The sequence below is a fragment of the Anolis sagrei genome, chromosome 5 (assembly GCF_037176765.1).
Source record: "Anolis sagrei isolate rAnoSag1 chromosome 5, rAnoSag1.mat, whole genome shotgun sequence".
In the NCBI taxonomy this organism is placed as follows: Eukaryota; Metazoa; Chordata; class Lepidosauria; order Squamata; family Dactyloidae; genus Anolis; species Anolis sagrei.
In genome coordinates this window covers 82,030,508-82,045,793 of record NC_090025.1, presented here as the reverse complement: position 1 = coordinate 82,045,793, position 15,286 = coordinate 82,030,508, and the positions used below count along the sequence as shown (strand labels likewise).

General features: G+C 43.4%; 1 protein-coding gene across 2 annotated transcripts in view; it reads right to left on the bottom strand.

Annotated features, from left to right (window-relative positions):
- The window catches only part of LRRK2 (leucine rich repeat kinase 2), a 158,627-nt gene extending 143,578 nt beyond the window's left edge, over positions 1 to 15,049 (bottom strand). For both annotated transcript variants that reach the window (XM_067468805.1, XM_067468806.1), the window contains exons 1-3: positions 14,714 to 15,049; positions 13,583 to 13,668; positions 3,136 to 3,245 (exon numbers count right to left, since the gene is read on the bottom strand). In XM_067468805.1, the coding sequence (XP_067324906.1) occupies positions 3,136 to 3,245; positions 13,583 to 13,668; positions 14,714 to 14,885 (368 nt within the window). In that variant the 5' untranslated portion in view covers positions 14,886 to 15,049. The remainder of the gene's footprint in view (positions 1 to 3,135; positions 3,246 to 13,582; positions 13,669 to 14,713) is intronic.
- Between the last annotated feature and the right edge of the window lie 237 nt (positions 15,050 to 15,286).

Sequence of the window (15,286 nt, the reverse complement as noted above, 5' to 3'; positions counted from 1 at the left end):
TCAAGATCCTGCCAGGAAGACTCCAGCAATACATGGAGAGAGAGTTGCCAGATGTTCAAGCTGGGTTTAGAAAAGGCAGAGGAACAAGAGACCAAATTGCCAATATCCGCTGGATAATGGAGAAAGGCAGGGAGTTTCAGAAAAACATCTATTTCTGCTTCATTGATTATTCTAAAGCCTTTGACTGTGTGGATCATAATAGATTGTGGCAAGTTCTTGGTGGTATGGGCATCCCAAGTCACCTTGTCTCTCTCCTGAGGAATCTGTATAAGAACCAAGTAGCAACAGTCAGAACTGACCCTGGAACAACAGACTGGTTCAAGATTGGGAAAGGCGGACGGCAGGGTTATCTACTCTCACCCAACCTATTCAACTTGTACGCAGAACACATCATGCGATGTGCGGGGCTTGACGAATCCAAGGCTGGGGTGAAAATTGCTGGAAGAAACATTAACAACCTTAAATATGCAGATGACACCACTTTGATGGCCGAAAGCGAGGAGGAGCTGAGGAGCCTTCTAATCAAGGTGAAAGAAGAAAGCACAAAAGCTGGGTTGCAGTTAAATATAAATAAAACAAAGATTATAGCAACAAGAATGATTTACAACTGGGAAATAGAGGGAGAAAACCTGGAGATAGTGACAGACTTTGTACTTCTAGGTGCAAAGATTACTGCAGATGCAGACTGCAGCCAGGAAATCAGGAGACACTTACTTCTTGGGAGGAGAGCAATGACCAATCTTGATAAAATAGTGAAGAGTAGAGACATCACACTGGCAACGAAGATCTGCATAGTTAAAGCAATGGTATTCCCCATAGTCACCTACGGATGTGAGAGCTGGACCATAAGGAAGGCTGAGCGAAGGCAGATAAATGCTTTTGAACTGTGGTGTTGGAGGAAAGTTCTGAGAGTGCCTTGGACTGCGAGAAGACCCAACCAGTCCATACTTCAAGAAATAAAGCCTGACTGCTCATTGGAGGGAAGGATAGTAGAGGCCAAGATGAAGTACTTTGGCCACATCATGAGAAGAAAGGAAAGCTTAGAGAAGACAATGATGCTGGGGCAAATGGAAGGAAAAAGGAAGAGGGGCCGACCAAGCGCTAGATGGTTGGATGGTATCCTTGAAGTGACTGGATTGACCTTGAAGGAGCTGGGTGTGGTGATGACCGACAGGGAGCACTGGCGTGGACTGGTCCATGAAGTCACGAAGAGTCGGAAACAACTGAATGAATGAACAACAACATCAATCCCAGGCTAAAGTACAAAGATAAATTAGATGGCAATTAGTTGGGAAATTTAACATTAAGAGTCATTACCACAACCTAAAGCAACCTGGAAGCAACATGTAACATTTTCTTCCTTTTTTTAAATTTGTATTTTTTTTCTCTTTTTTTCCTCACCTCCTTAGTGTTTACTCCCCTTATTTAACCTCCCTTTTCCCTACTTCCGTCTCCTTTCTTTCCTACTTTCTCTTCTTATATTGTTTTCACACTTTCGATGTATAATTATTATGATTTTATAAGTTCTTTTCACGCTCCAATCTTTCGTAGTCAATCTATCTATGTATATAATAAAAGTCGGTGTTTGTATGCGGAGGGAGGACGGTGTATGTGGCAGCTTTCTAATTGGTTGCCACTTTCACAGGCCACTGTGACCAGAATGGGTGATGGAGCTGGATCAAACTTGGCACACATAACCCTCATGACTGCCTTTACATCCTGGTGAGGTTTGGGGGAGGATGGACACAGGTTGATGGGGTTTGTAGTAGTTTCAAACCCATCAGTTCCCACAGACCACTGTAGCCGCCAACAAAGACAATAAAGATCAAACTTGGCACACAGAGCCCATATGACCCACTCTAAATCCTACTGCAGTTTGGAGGAGGGCAGACCATGGATGATGGAACTTGAAGTACCTCCACTCACTTCCTGAGACTGCTGCGACCCTCATCCAATGACCGATCAAGACCAGACCTGGCATACAGAACCCCCATGACTCATTCTACATCCTGGTGCTATTTGGAGGTGGATGAACCATGGACGATGGGACTCTCAGTACCTTCACTAACTTCCTGAGAGTACTGAGAGTCACATAAATAACTGATAAAGACCAACCTTGGCACACAATGCCTTTCTCAAATTACCCGGGCAGCGCTGGGTCCCCAAGCTAGTTCTCAATAAAAATATGTTGGGGAAAAAACCCACTGAGCCACCAGGGGCTCCTATTTATTTAGTTATTGAAATATTTCTATCATATCCTACTTACAAGGCCAGGGAGAAACAACCGGACAACAGCCATGAGTTTATGAAGATTTATTATTCACTTTTTATTAGAGTAATGTATTTCCATTTTTTAGAAACCCTTTCCAATACATGAAAAAGATGATATAAGCTTTTGCACATGAACATTTAAATCGAATTGTCTGTCCCAAGTGAACCAGATGCAGAAAAACTATGAAATTTATATAAGCATTGAATTATCACTCAGCAATTGAGTTTGCTATAGTTGGGACTCAGGGCCCTTCCATTCAGCCACATAACACAGAATCCACAATATCTGCTTTGAACTGATTATCTGAGTCCACACTGCCATATAATCCAGTTCAATGTGGATTTTATACAGCTGTGTGGAAGGGGCCTCAAAAACATATAGGCAAGGAAGGGAAAAGAAAGAGTGTGCAATATTAAGATAATCCACAATATCTGCTTTGAACTGGATTATCTGAGTCTACACTGCCATATAATCCAGTTCAATATGGATTTCATACAGCCATGTGGAAGGGGCCTCAGAAACATGGTTTAGGCAAAGAAGGGAAAAGAAAGAGTGTGCAATATTAAGAATTTATTTCAAGAATGCCATCCTTTCCAAACTTGGAGAATAAGGTCAATATGCTTAGACAGAAAAGAAATATCTGTATAATGAATTCACCTTTAAGCTGATAATTACTCTATATAACCCAATGAACAGATTGCATACTGCACTGCAATATTTGGCCCAAATGGTTAAATAGAAGTAATCATCATTTGAATTGTTAAGCAACTGAAACAGGAGAGATGGAAGAAAGGAGACAGAGAAATTTTTTTCCAGTAATCGAACGAAACACGGTGTGCTTTTAATAACATGAATATACTTACTGATGAACACCAAGCACATCCCAATCTTTTCCAACACCTTGAGGAGCTGCTAACTTCTGAAGAATGTCTGGGCAAATTTCCACAAGTTTGCAAAGAAGAGACCAGCCCACCTTTAAAGCCATAATAAAATCACAATTACAAACATAATAAAAAATGTCAGCATGAGAAATGGCAGAGAATATAGGTCAGCCATAGAAAGGAAAACATTGTGAACTCATCCCATATTCATGAATTACCACAGCACTGTTGAGTTCACAACTTGACACCACCCAGTTTGAAAAAATATTCTATGTGCATAGCAAAATACATTGCACATTTACAAGCAATTGTGAATGGTACACAGTTTAAATGGACAGGTAGATCTTCCCACACTAGATCTAGAAGTGGCAATATTATTATGGAAGAAAGTGCATCCATTTAGACAGCAGTGAATACAGTGGAAATGGCTCTCTATAAATGTAAAAATGGCAAAGCAGCAGGCCTGGATGATCTATGGATGGAACAAATTAAGAACTTTGGTCCAAAAGCAAGGTGCTGGCTGCTGAAGCTGATGAACAACTGCATTGCATCCTGTCGGATCCCTAAAATCTGGAGGAAAGCAAGAGACATAGCCATCTTGAAACCAGGCAAAGACCGCAATGACCCCAAAAACTATAGATCTACTTGTTGTGTCATCTTTATAAAGCTCTGGAGACATTTATCCTGCACATAATTATGGAAAAAATAGAGCCATTTATGATCCCACAGCAAGGTGGTTTCAGGAAAGGAAAATGCTGAACATCAGAAGTGCTGAACCTGGTTTTGAAAGACTAGATTACAGGAGCTGTCTTCATAGACCTGTCAGCAGCTTATGATGCTGTAAATCGCCTCCTCCTGAACAATATGTGTAATATCACAAAGGATTACCACCTCAGTGTAACATTAGAAAATTTTGACCATTTCCGCTATCTTGACAGCCACCTCTCCACAGTTCGATTTTTAAATCCTCATATCATGTCAGCTTTTCCAGTTGTTTCTCTGCAATTATTGTTGTTGTTGTTGTTGTTAGGTTAGGTAAAGGTTTTCCCCTGACATTAAGTCCAGTCGTGTCCAACTCTGGGATGTCGTGCTCATCTCCATTTCTAAGCCGAAGAGCTGGTGTTGTCCGTAGACACTTCCTAGGTCATGTGGCCAGCATAACTGCATGGAGCACCATCACCTTCCCGCCGGAGCAGTACCTATTGATTGATTCACATTTGCATGTTTTCAAACTGCTAGGCTGGCAGAAGCTGAGGCTGACAGAGGAAGCTCACGCTGCTTCCCCAGATTCGAACCTGCAACCTTTCAGTCAACAAGATCAGCAGCTCAGCACTTTAACCCACTATGCCACCAGGGACTCCCTTATTATTATTATTATTATTATTACTATTATTAGAAACACAGCAAATTGAGTTCACAGCAGACAAGATCACTCTGCTGGCTGTTGTATTGGCTCACATGTCACACACTTCCCGAGTTTCTAGGACTGTGTAATGTATCAGCGAATAATGCATGCAGATCTAAGTAAGGTGGCCTTCTGCAGCTGGCAGATGGTAATTTTGTCAGCGCGGATTTTGTTTAAGTGCAGGCCAAGGTCTTTAGGCACTGCACCCAGTGTGCCGATCACCATTGGGACCACTTTTACTGGCTTGTGCCAGAGCTTTTGCAGCTTGATCTTTAAATCCTCATATCGTGTCAGCTTTTCCAGTTGTTTCTCTTCAATCCTGCTGTCACCTCGGATTGCAACATCGACAATCCATACTTTGTTTTTTAACACAATTGTGAGGTCGGGAGTATTGTGCTCCAAAACTCTCTGAATTTGGAAGTCCCAGAGGAGTTTGACATGTTCATTTTCTGCAACTTTTTCCGGCTATTATTATTATTACTATTATTATTATTATTATTATTTACTTAAACTTTCGTTTTCCTGCTAAAGTGAAGTATCTTGCATTTGTCACTGTTGAATTTCATTTTGTTAGTTTTGGCCCATCTCTCTAATCTGTCAATTTTCTTCTTTTTCTGCACCTTTCCCCTATATAATAATTTTTCTTTCCACCTGCTACTAAGGAGGCTGTCGAGGTCCTGAACCGGTGCTTGGCCACTGTGACGGTCTGGATGAGGGCGAACAAATTGAAATTGAATCCAGACAAGACAGAGGTACTCCTGGTTAGTCGTAAGGCCGAACAGGGTATAGGGTTACAGCCTGTGTTGGATGGGGTCGCACTCCCCCTGAAGACGCAGGTTCGCAGTTTGGGTGTGATCCTGGACTCATCGCTGAGCCTGGAACCCCAGGTTTCGGCGGTGACCAGGGGAGCATTCGCACAGTTAAAACTCGTGCGCCAACTGCGCCCGTACCTTGGGAAGTCTGACTTGGCCACCGTAGTCCACGCTCTGGTTACATCCCGTTTAGACTACTGCAACGCTCTCTACGTGGGGTTGCCTTTGAAGACGGCTCGGAAGCTCCAATTAGTCCAACGTTCGGCAGCCATGATACTAACAGGAGCGGAGCGCAGGGAGCATACAACTCCTCTGCTGCACCAGCTCCACTGGCTGCCGATTTGCTACCGGGCTCAATTCAAAGTGCTGGCGTTGGCCTTTAAAGCCCTAAACGGTTCTGGCCCAACCTACCTATCCGAACGTATCTCGGCCTATCAGCCCACCAGGACCCTAAGATCTTCTGGGGAGGCCCTGCTCTCTATCCCGCCTGCTTCACAGGTGCGGCTGGCGGGGATGAGAGACAGGGCCTTTTCTGTGGTGGCCCCTCGGCTATGGAACGCCCTTCCCATGGAGGTAAGATCAGCCCCCTCGCTGATGGTGTTCCGAAGAAGATTAAAAACCTGGATGTTCGAACAGGCATTTGGTTAATCGGTGCAATGAATGTGATGATTACAGGAATGGTAATATGGACGACGAAACTGGATCACGATTTTAGTCATGAGATGCACTGGGTTGTTATTGTTGTGTCAGTATTGTGTATTATGCTTTTATGGTTTTAAATTGTATATTGTTGACTGTTGTACCTTTGTTGTAAACCGCGTTGAGTCGCCTGTTAGGCTGAGAAACTGAGGTATACAAGTAAAGTAAATAAATAAATAAATAAATTAAATAAATTGACTGTAAAGAAAGATCAAATCCATACAGCAAATTATAACTAACAGAAGTTTTCTTTCTATCCAGTTGAAATCCTGAGGGCGTGACACAACAATGACGAGATTGTCAGAGTCGCAAGAAGAACTAGCAAAACATCCACAGAACTCTGGATGAACACTTGTTTTTATCTGTCTAAAACCCATTTCATCTCATTATGACGTGCCCACATAAATGCTGTTTTGAAGCAGAGAGTTTGCCTTCCAATTGTTTACTCTGTTTAAAACGGCTCGAGAGGTGATATTATTTGCTCGTTGCACAATAAGTTACATAAATGCATTCTTCAAGTGGAAAATATTGAAATCAGTGGATCAAGAGGCTCTCTTGAGGAAATACCAGCATTTGTTGGCTTCTCAGCAGTCATATGCATGATTCCTGGCAATTGTGCTTGAAAAGCATGGCAACATCGTATTCCAGTGGCAAGGTAATAGGTAATGTTCCAGCAGTCACCAGCCAACCCCTCTCCAATGCCAGAGATACAGCTTAATGGTGTAACATTAGAAAATGTTGATCATTTTCGCTACCCTGGCAGCCACCTCTCTGCCAAAGTCAACATCGACACTGAATTACAACACCTCCTGAGCTCTGCAAGCGCAGCATTTTTCCGAATGAAGCAGAGAGGGATTTTTTTTTTTTGTCGTGTCAGGAGTGACTTGAGAAACTGCAGGTCGCTTCTGGTGTGAGAGAATTGGCCGTCTGCAAGGATGTTGCCCAGGGGACGCCTGGATGATTAGATGTTTTATCATCCTTGTGGGAGGCTTCTCTCATGTCCCCGCACGAGGAGCTGGAGCTGATAGAGGGAGCTCATCTGCCTCTCCCTGGATTCGAACCTGCGACCTGTCAGTCTTCAGTCCTGCCAGCACAGGGGTTTAATCCACTGCGCCACTGGGCACTCCATCCGTAGGGATACCAATGTGCTTGTTTATAAAGCTATTGTCCTCCCAACCCTGCTATATGCCTGCGAAACGTGGACTATCTACAGACGTCACATACAACTCCTGGAACGATTCCATCAGCGCTCACTCCGGAAAATCCTGCAAATCTCTTGGGAAGACAGGCAGACAAACGTCAGTGTGCTGGAAGAAGCAAAGACCACCAGCATTGAAGCAATGGTCCTCCGCCATCAACTCCGCTGGACCGGTCACGTTGTCCGGATGCCCGACCACCGTCTCCCAAAGCAGTTGCTCTACTCCAAACTCAAGAATGGAAAACAGAATGTTGGTGGGCAGGAAAATAGATTTAAAGATGGGCTCAAAACCAACCTTAAAAACTCTGACATAGACACTGAGAACTGGGAAGCCCTGGCCCTTGAGCGCTCCAGCTGGAGGTCAGCTGTGACCAGCAGTGCTGCAGAATTTGAAGAGGCACGAATGGAGGGTGAAAGAGAGAACCATGCCAAGAAGAAGGCACATCAAGCCAACCCCAACCAGGACCGCTTCCCACCTGGAAACCGATGCCCTCACTGCGGGAGAAGATGCAGGGCTCCACAGTCACCTACAGACTCACAAGAATTCTGATCCTGGAAGGCTATCCTACTCGGCCAACGAGTGATCTCCTAAGTAAGTAAGTAATAGGTAAATCATGCATATGACTGCTGAGAAGCCAACACATGCTATGCTTTCTCTATTTTATTGTGATGTTAGTTCTGTTGTTCTGGTTTTATTGTATTGTGTTTTGCTGTAATATATTTCTGGGCTTGGCCTCATGTAAGCTGCTCCGAGTCCCCTTTGGGGAGATGGTGGCAGGGTATAAATAAAGATGATGATGATGATGATGATTATTATTATTATTATTAAATCAGGGAGAACTATGGCCTCTTCTACACTGCCATATAAAATCCAGATATTCTGCTTTATTTGTTATTTATTTATTTACTTTGCTTATATACCGCTGTTCTCAGCCCAGGGGCGACTCACAGCGGTGTACAACATAGAAAGAACAAGGTTCAAAATTCAAGACACAATCTAAAATATCAATCTAGCAATAACCAAAAACATCATCATCAAAAACATCAACAATATCAATAATACAAAAAGCCATTCACGTCGTCTCATCATTTAAACCACAATCCAGTATCATTTGAACTGAATTCTATGGCAGTGTCGACGCATATAATCCAGTTCAAAGCAGATAATCTGGATTATCTGATTTGATAATCTGGATTATATAGCAGTGTAGAAGGAGCCTAAGTGACCCTCCAGATGTTGCTGGACTGCAGTTCCCAGTATTCTTCATCACTGAGTGCAACATGGAGAGAGCGCCACAAATCCCATCCACAATATGATTCAAATAAAGCTGGATAAATATAATTTAACCAAATTGTGTGTTCGTTTAAAAAGAGAAAGAATACCAAACTATGTATCTAGATAAATAAAAATGTAATGTTCATTTGTGGGGTTAATATAACTCAAAAACCACTGGATGAAATGCCGCCAAATTTGGCCACAAGACACCTACTATCCCAAGGAGTGACCATCACTCAAAATAAAATGATTTAGTCATTTGGGAGTTGTAGTTGCTGGGATTTATAGTTAACCTACAATCTGAATTCCACCAATGATGGAATTGAACCAAACGTGGCACACAGGACTCCCGTGACAAACAGAAAACACTAGAAGGATTTGGTGGGCACTGATCTTGAGTTTGGGAGTTGTAGTTCACCTACATCCAGAGAACACTGTGGACTCAAACAATGATGGATCTGGACCAAACTTGGCACAAATATTCCATATGCCCAAATATGAACACAGATGGAGTTTGGGGGAAATAGACCTTGACATTTGGGATTTGTACTTACTGGGATTTATAGTTCACCTACAATCAAAGAGCATTCTGAACTCCACCAATGATGGAATTGAACCAAACTTGGCACACAGGACTCCAATGACCAATAGAAAACACTAGAAAGGTTTGGTGGGCATTGACCTTGAGTTTGGGAGTTGTAGTTCACCTACATCCAGAGAGCACTGTGGACTCAAACAATGATGAATCTGGACCAAACTTGACACAAAAATTCCATATGCCTAAATATGAACACAGATGGAGTTTGGAGGAAATAGACCTTGACATTTGGGATTTGTAGTTACTGGGATTTATAGTTCACTACAATTAAAGAGCATTCTGAATGCCACCAACGACAGAATTGGGGCAAACTTCCCACACAGAACCCCCATGACCAACAGAAAATACTTAAGGCCATCCAGTCCAACTCTCTTCACCAGGGCAAGAAAACGTAATCAAAGCCCTCCTGACGAAGAGCCATCCGGCCATAGATATAGATTCATACAAATCATACAAATCATAGATATATGATTCATACATACAGAGATATAGTATGATAGATTTGAAAGGGACCCCTAAAAAAGGACAATCATCTGTTGCATATTCCAGAGTAGACAAACCAGACAATCTCCACATCAACACTGACAAAGAAACAGCAAGAAATACTGTTTACCCACAAGCATAAAGAAATTACATATATTAGAAACCAATATTTTCTCATTACTTTATTTTCTAGATCACCACACTGGGCCACAGCAACACATGGCAAGGGACGGCTATTGAGTTTTTAAATTCACCATAACACCCTCTAAATAAATTCCACCATGAAAATCCTGGGATAAGTCACCATATGTCAGAAACGACTTGAAAACACACACCAAAACAACACCGCTGTTTGAGACTGAGATCATTCCCCCAGGACAGTGAAATCACTATGTTTAAGTAGACCGTAGCAGCAACATATTTAACAGTCAAAGCTTTTTCCGGCACAAAAATAACTAGTTCAGTGTGCGCCTGTCACGGAGCTGTCAAAGGAAAGAGAAGCAAAAAGCAAGGAAAAAGGGAAACAATCTTTGGAGCACGAGGAAGTCAACGAAAGCAAAGGGCAACACTTTCAAGTCACTTATTTTGGGTGGGGAATTGTGCTCCTTTTCAAGTCAATCCCATTTACACTGAAAGGAATGACTCCTGGGGCAACAGGCTTCTGGAAATGAAGTTTAAGTCTCTTCTGAAATGCAGGTCGGAGGGAAATTCAGTTCAGACATGCCCCTCCTCCAGAAAAACGTGGGCATTTGCAGCTCCATCTGGAACTATTTGTCTCCAGTCACATTTTTTTCCTCTTTCACTTTGCAGCTTATGTCATCTCACTATCCCTGAGAGTTAGGAAAAGTATCCCAAAAAGTCAGTTTCTGGACTGAGAATAGGGTCCATCTGGAACAATTTTCCCCCAAACGCTTTTTTATTCATTTGGTTTAGTAGTCGCTGAATTGTAAGATAAAAACATCCTGAAAAGTCCGTTGTTTTGGATTGAAGACAGGCCCCGTCCAGCACCATATTTTTCTCCTACTACATTTTATTTATTTATTTACAGCTTTTATATTCCGCCCTTCTCATCCCGCAGGGGACTCAGGGCGGATTACAGCGTACACATATATGGCAAACATTCAATGCCAATTTTAACATACAACATATACAGACATACACAGAAGCTATTTGTAACTTTTTCTGGCCGCCAGGGGAGCTGTCGCTTTAATCGTCCATCTGCAACACTGATGAAGCACTTCCGCATTCCCCGCATGCTTCCCCTGCTGGAATGCTTTACTGGAGTCTTCTTTATGGCCTCATAAATCAGTTAATTTAGCCTCCCCACACTATTATTTTCCTACTTGACAGATGCAACTGTCTTTCGGGTTGCAAAGGTCAACAACAGGCTACACACAATTGGTTGGAAACCCACTCCAACCCGGGCTGGCTTCGAACTCATGACCTTTTGGTCAGAGTGATCTTAATGCAGCTGACACTCAGCCAGCTGCGCCACAATCCCGGTCCTATTTGGTAAAGGCCCCTTCTACTCTAACATATAAACCAGATTAGGTTCTTGTGGGTTTTTTCGGGCTATAGGGCCATGTTCTAGAGCAGGGGTCCTCTAACGTTTTAAACAGAGGGCCAGGTCATAGTCCCAAAATTGTTGGAGGGCCGGATTATAATTTGAAAAAAACATGAATGAATTCCTATGCACACTGCACATATCTTATTTGTAGTGCAAAAACACTTTAAAACAATACACTAATTAAAATGAACAATTGTAACAAATATAAACTTATTAGTATTTCAGTGGGATGTGTGGATCTGCTTTTGGCTGATGAGATAGGATTGTTGTTGTTGTTGTTGTGTGCTTTCAAGTAGTTTCAGACGTTGGTTGACCCTGAGCGAGGGCCGGGTAAATGACCTTGCAGGGCTGCATCTGGCCCCCGGGCCTTAGTTTGAGGACCCCTGTTCTAGAGGCATATTTAAAAAACTCTAAAATTACAACAGCAAAACAGCAGAGAGGAAACAACCAGGCACATCTTAACACCTCTCAACAAAAGATTTTCCCAGGCTCAGCCAGGCCTTCAAATGCTAATGAAGGTGGTCAGTTGAAACATTCACACCTAGCTCCAGCAGGGAAGAGCTCCTTGCCCCACCCCTGCCATTCCACAGATATATAAACCCATTGTCCTACTTCCAACAGACCTCACTACCTCTGAGGATACTTGCCATTGATGCAGGCAAAACGTCAGGAGAAATGCCTCTAGAACATGGCCCTATAGCCCGAAAAAACCCACAAGAACCTAGTGATTCCAACCCTGAAAGCCTTCGACAATACAATAAACCAGATTATTAAAGTAGATAATCCACATTATCCACTTTGAACTAGATTGAGTTTACACTGCCATAGAATCCAGTTCAAAGCAGATTTTATATGGCAGTGTAGATGGGTCCTTAGTGATCCATGCCAACCTTCCCATTTTTGAGAGTTAGGAAAAGTATCCTTGAAAAAGTCCATTTTTGGATAGAGAAAAGGATCCATCCCAAAAAAAAGAATTCACCAAATGTTTATCCTATTTGAGTTAGGCCCCTGTATTATTTTAAAGTGTTTTTTGCACTACAAATAAGATATGTGCAGTGTGCATAGGAATTCATTCATATCATAGAATCATAGAATCAAAGAGTTGGAAGAGACCTCATGGGCCACCCAGTCCAACCCCCTGCCAAGAAGCAGGAATATTGCATTCAAATCACCCCTGACAGATGGCCATCCAGCCTCTGTTTGAAAGCTTCCAAAGAAGGAGCCTCCACCATTCAGAGAGTTCCACTGCTGAACGGCTCTCACAGTCAGGAAGTTCTTCTTCATGTTCAGATGGAACAAATTATATATTATATTTTTTTCAAATTATAATCCGGCCCTCCAATCGTTTGAGGGAATGTGATCTGGTTTACAAAGTTTGAGGACCCCTACAATAACTAAAACAAATATAAACATATTAGTATTTCAATAGGAAGTGTGGGCCTGCTTTTGGCTGATGAAATAGGATAGTTGTTGTTGTTGTGTGCTTTCAAGTCGTTTCAGACTTAGGTTGACTCTGAGTGAGGGCCGGGTAAATGACCTTGGAGGGCCGTATGCGGCCCCTGGGCCATAGTTTGAGGCCCCCTGATCTAGACACTAGACTCCTATGAATGCAGGCCAAAATCCCTCTAGAATCATAGAATCAAAGAGTTGGAAGAGACCTCATGGGCCATCCAGTCCAACCCCCTGCCAAGAAGCAGGAATATTGCATTCAAATCACCCCTGACAGATGGCCATCCAGCCTCTGTTTAAAAGCTTCCAAAGAAGGAGCCTCCACCACACTCCATGGCAGAGAGTTCCACTGCTGAATGGCTCTCACAGTCAGAAAGTTCTTCCATATGTTCAGATGGAATCTCCTTTCTTGTAGTTTGAAGCCATTGTTCTTGCTCCCTCCTCCCTATGACTTTCTCTCACGTATTTATACATGCCTATCATGTCTCCTCCTTCTCTTCTTCAGGCTAAACATGCCCAGCTCTTTAAGCCGCTCCTCATGGGGCTTGTTCTGCAGGCCCTTGATCATTTTAGTCACCCTCCTCTGGACACATTCTAGCTTGTCATTATCTCTCTTCAATTGTGGTGCCCAGAATTAAGACTCAATATTCCAGGTGTGTTCTAACCAAGGCAGAATAGAGAGGTAGCATGACTTCCCTGGATCTAGACACTAGACTCCTATGGATGCAGGCCAAAATCCCTCTGATCCTGCAAAGGGAAAGCATCCTTCAGAATCCAAGTAGGGAAGGATGAGGCTGGATCTACCCTACCATATGACCCAGAATCTGATCCAATTTGGAATTGGATTATATGAGTCTACACTGCCAGATAATCTAGAATCAGATCCTGGGATATAGAGCAGTTCCAGGCGAGAAGCAGCCAAAGGGAGAGACTAATATTTACCTGTTGCACACTGGCCACTTTCATGTAGGAGACCAAAACCAGGAGCAAAGGCACGTGGATGTTTTTGCCACGGAATAACCTGCCACCTGGGTGAAAGAAGAGAAGGGGGGAAAGATCAGGAAAGAGGAATCCCTTGTCAGCTTTCCCTAGAGCAGTGGTTCTCAACCGTCCTAATGTCGTGACCCCTTAATGCAATTCCTGATGTTGTGGTGACCCCCAACCATCACATTATTTTCTTTGCTACTTCGTAACTGTCATTTTGCTACTGCTTTGAATTGTAATGTATATATCTGATATGCAGGATGTATTTTCATACCCGATACATCCAAATTTGAATACTGGTGGGGTTGGAGGAATTGATTTTGTCATTTGGGAGTTGTAGTTTCTGGGATTGATAGTTCACCTACAATCAAAGAGCATTCCGAACTCCACCAATGATGGAATTGAACCAAACTTAGCACACAGAACTCCCATGATCAACAGATAATACTGGAAGGCCTTGGAGGGCCCTTGACCTTGAGTTTAGGAGTTGTAGTTCACCTATATCCAGAGAGCACTGTGGCTTTTAAAAAATGATGGATCTGGAGCAAACTTGGCACAAATACTCAATTTACCCAAATGTGAACACTGGTGTAATTTGGAGAAAATAGACCTTGACATTTGGGAGTTGTAGTTGCTGGGAATTATAGTTTACCTACAATCAAAGAATATTCTGAACTCCACCAACAATGGAATTGAGCCAATCTTGGCACACAGAACTTCTATGACCAACAGAAAATACTGGAAGGGTTTGGTGTGCATCAACCTTGATTATGGGAGTCGTAGTTCACCTACACCCAGAGAGCACTGTGGACCCAAACAATGATGGATCTGGACCAAACTTGGCATGAATACTCAATAGGCCTAAATGGTGGAGTTTGGGGAAAATAGACCTTGACATTTGGGAGTTGTAGTTGCTACAATTTATAGTTCATCTACAATCAAAGGAAATTCTAAACCCCATCAACAACAGATTTGGGCCAGAGTCCCATAAGGAACCCTCATGACCAACAGAAAATACTGTGTCCTCAGGGGTCCCGACCCCCAGGTTGAGAAACACTGCTCTAGAGGGAAGAGAAGCCCCCTTTTTACCGCTTGGCAGGGAGGCGAGGGAGAGAAGGTCCTGCAGGATCTGCACCAGGGTCTCGATCTGCTTCCCTTCCTGGACGTTCTTCAGGCGGACGATGAGTTTCCTTAAGGCGGCTTCTCGCCTCTCCTCGTCCTTCTCCTCTTCCTCGCAGGCTGGCACCCCCTCAGTGGCCATGGCTGCCTTCCCACTAAGGGCCAAGATGCCCAGGAGTCGCCTCCCGCCAGTAAACAAATCTTTTGAGTCAGCAGAGGAAGCGGCGGGTTGTTTGGAAGTCGCCTCTCCCCCCGCTTGGCTTGACTTTCCTTTCCAAGCTTGGTGGGTGCAATGCGCGCCGCGGCCAGAGGTGGCGCTAGAGGGAGACGAAATCCCCGCGGGGGCTTTGACGCGCAGCTCCCTTTGCCAATCCCGCACAAGCCCCTCTTTTGCAACTTCCTCCCTTACTAAAGTAACCCCCTTCTCGTCCAATATGGGAATATTACACCACTTGCTCCTTCCAGGGAAGGAAGTCTGTATAGGAGGAAGGGGTGGGGAAGGAAAGTCCGCATTTGTGGCTCAAATCAGGGCTTTCCGTTCCC